This window comes from Pyricularia pennisetigena, chromosome 3, assembly GCF_004337985.1.
Source record: "Pyricularia pennisetigena strain Br36 chromosome 3, whole genome shotgun sequence".
Lineage (NCBI taxonomy): Eukaryota > Fungi > Ascomycota > Sordariomycetes > Magnaporthales > Pyriculariaceae > Pyricularia > Pyricularia pennisetigena.
The window spans coordinates 5,786,301-5,788,877 of NC_043742.1; the positions used below are offsets into that span (position 1 = coordinate 5,786,301).

At 55.8% G+C, this 2,577-nt stretch overlaps 2 protein-coding genes across 2 annotated transcripts in view; one reads left to right on the plus strand and one right to left on the minus strand.

Moving 5' to 3' along the window:
• Nucleotides 1-149: 149 nt before the first annotated feature.
• PpBr36_03298 (uncharacterized protein) lies at nucleotides 150-1,801 on the plus strand (the record flags this gene model as incomplete). The annotated part of the gene is made up of 3 exons (XM_029890471.1): nucleotides 150-1,044; nucleotides 1,121-1,155; nucleotides 1,241-1,801. 3 exons carry the CDS (start codon nucleotides 150-152, stop codon nucleotides 1,799-1,801), a joined length of 1,491 nt encoding a protein of 496 aa, XP_029752912.1.
• Nucleotides 1,802-1,961: 160 nt separating this feature from the next.
• The window catches only part of PpBr36_03299 (uncharacterized protein), a gene marked incomplete at both ends in the record, with an annotated part of 880 nt that continues 264 nt past the window's right edge, over nucleotides 1,962-2,577 (minus strand). Inside the window, 3 exons of the mRNA XM_029890472.1 lie at nucleotides 1,962-2,098; nucleotides 2,187-2,303; nucleotides 2,419-2,522. Of these exons, the coding sequence (XP_029752913.1) occupies nucleotides 1,962-2,098; nucleotides 2,187-2,303; nucleotides 2,419-2,522 (358 nt within the window). The remainder of the gene's footprint in view (nucleotides 2,099-2,186; nucleotides 2,304-2,418; nucleotides 2,523-2,577) is intronic.

Sequence of the window (2,577 nt, forward strand, 5' to 3'; positions counted from 1 at the left end):
AAAAAAAAAAAGATGCCCTAAATAGTACTAACTCTGCATGCAGCAGTCGCTTTGCGCCATCTGACAGCTTAGACATCTCGCTTTGACCAGCCGAGTATTCCCGGAGCTCTCGAGTCCTTTCCTCCCAATCATACAAACTTCCATTCGTTATGGGTCCTGCGCCGAGAGATGGCAGCGGCAACGTTGCCGTCGACCCTGAGAGATTGAGCAATGAAAAGGGATCCTCGGCTGCGGCCGCAGGCCACCATGAAGAAGTGCGGTGTCCTCCGCATACGACAGAGAGCAAGCTGCTCATGAAGATTGACTCCAGAGTCATTCCCTGGCTCTGCATAATGTATCTGTTGGCCTTTCTGGACAGGGTCAACATAGCCAACGCCAACGTGTTTGGTCTCTCGGAGGAGTTACACCTGGACGGAACGCTTTATAACAATGCGCTCGTCGTCTTCTTCGTGCCCTACATCTTGTTCGAGATCCCCAGCAACATCCTGGTTAAGCGCTTCCGGCCGCATGTCTGGCTGTCGATCAACATGGCGGGTTTCGGGCTGGTGACCCTGGCCCAGGGTTTCGTGACCAACTACGGCGGCCTCGTGACGACGCGCTTCCTGCTCGGTGTCTTTGAGTCCGTCATGTTCCCGGCTTCCTTCTACCTCATCGGCATGTGGTACCGGCGCAGCGAGGCCCAGAAGCGCTATTCCTTCTTCTTCTGCAGCACCACTTTGGCTGGCGCCTTTGGAGGCCTGATCGCCGCGGGAATCGGCCAGATGGCGGGCGCGCGCGGCCTCGCCGGCTGGCGCTGGATCTTCATCATCGAGGGCGCCCTGACCGTCTTCGTCAGCTTCTTCTTCTTCTTCCTCCTCCCGGACTTCCCTGAGGAGGCAAAGTGGCTCACCGAAGAGGAGCGTCAGTTCGTTACGGCCCGCCTGCGCGTCGACCAGGGCAACTCGGCGGTGGAGAAGAAGATCACTCTGCGTGACGTCGGCCGAGTGTTCAAGGACTATAAAGTCATTGTTGCTGGCTTCATGTACTTGGGCCTCATCGTTCCTGGTAAGATTCTGACGCAGTAACCTTGGCAACAATTTTACTTTATGAATCTTGCTAACTTTGCGTGTCTACCTGGCAGCTTACGGTTACGCATACTTTGCTCCATCCATCATTGTAAGTCACCCCGCAACAATCCATCCGAATTTTCTTCTCTGATAAGCATCATTACTTTTGCTAACCGCCCTGAACCTAAAAACAGAGCTCCTACGGCTACAGCCCGGTCCAGACGCAGCTCCACAGTGTCCCGCCCTGGGTGGCGGCGTTTGGCCTGTCCATGCTCTTCGCCGCCGCGTCGGACCGGACGCGCCACCGCTGGGGCTTCGCCGTGGTTGCGATCCTCATCGCCATCGCCGGCTTCAGCATCCTCCTCAGCGTGCATGACAACACAGACGTGCAGTACGCCGGCCTCTTCCTGATCGCCATGGGCGCCTATACCGCCATGCCCATCATCGTCTGCTGGTTCAACATGAACCTGGGCGGACACCACCGACGTGCCGTCGGGTCCGCGTGGCAGGTCGGCTTCGGAAACATTGGCGGCATCATCGCCGTCTACGCGTTCCTCAAGCGCGACGCCCCGCTCTATATCCCGGGCTACAGCATCTGCATCGCCTTTACGACGCTGAGTATTATTGCCTGCACCATTTACGGCTTGGCGTGCATGTCTGCCAACAAGAAGAGGGCCAGGGAGGCGCAATCTAGCCCTGCGGAAGAGGTTACGGATCTCGGCGACTTGTCGCCTTCGTACAGGTATCTTTTATAATACATGAAATAGTAATACGGCGCATGTAGTCCTGCGTCAAAAACTTTTTTTTGTTCCTGTCGCCGCGATGATTGGCGCCTGAGATAGAAATTTATATTTTTTTGGTCAACACACCAACGCCTCCTGTACTGCTCTCTGGTTCTTTGTTCAAACCGCATGCTCAGGCGCTCGTCACGTTGACCAGCGGGAAGTTGATGCCCTTGTCGGCAGCCCCGACGTTCCCCAGTCCTGCGCAACTGTACAGACCCACGGCGTTGCCAGGAGTAGCCCGCATGTATTGCAGGTCGAGACATTTCTCTGATCGTTCGTATGAAACCCGCCCAATGCCCGCGTCAGCGTATGTGTGATAGTCGAGAAGCATGGAGGTAGAGGACCGTCGACTCACGCGGCTGCGGCGACAGCTGGAGCGCAATGCGCCCGTCCGCCATGACGTTCCACTTCTGACCTTCGGCGACATCGGAGCAGTTGACCAGGTTGACGTTGGCCATGTCTCTCCAGTTTGCTGATTTCCAGAATCAGATGCCCATTAGCTTTCTACAAGACCCTCCCCCTTTTTTTTTCTTTTTTTCTTTAAGTGTAAGTTGGCACAGCTGGATAAATACAAAGGTACAACTCACCCTTCAGCCCGGCATCCATGCACCACGTGGTGTCCACCAGCTGGATCTTGGTCTGTCCCGCCTTGACGTACCACTGCTGCTCGGGTCGGCCGTTGAGTTGTTGGCTGTTTGTCTCGTTGGGTCCATCCCATGTCAGTTGTGCCACGAGCGTGCTCTCTA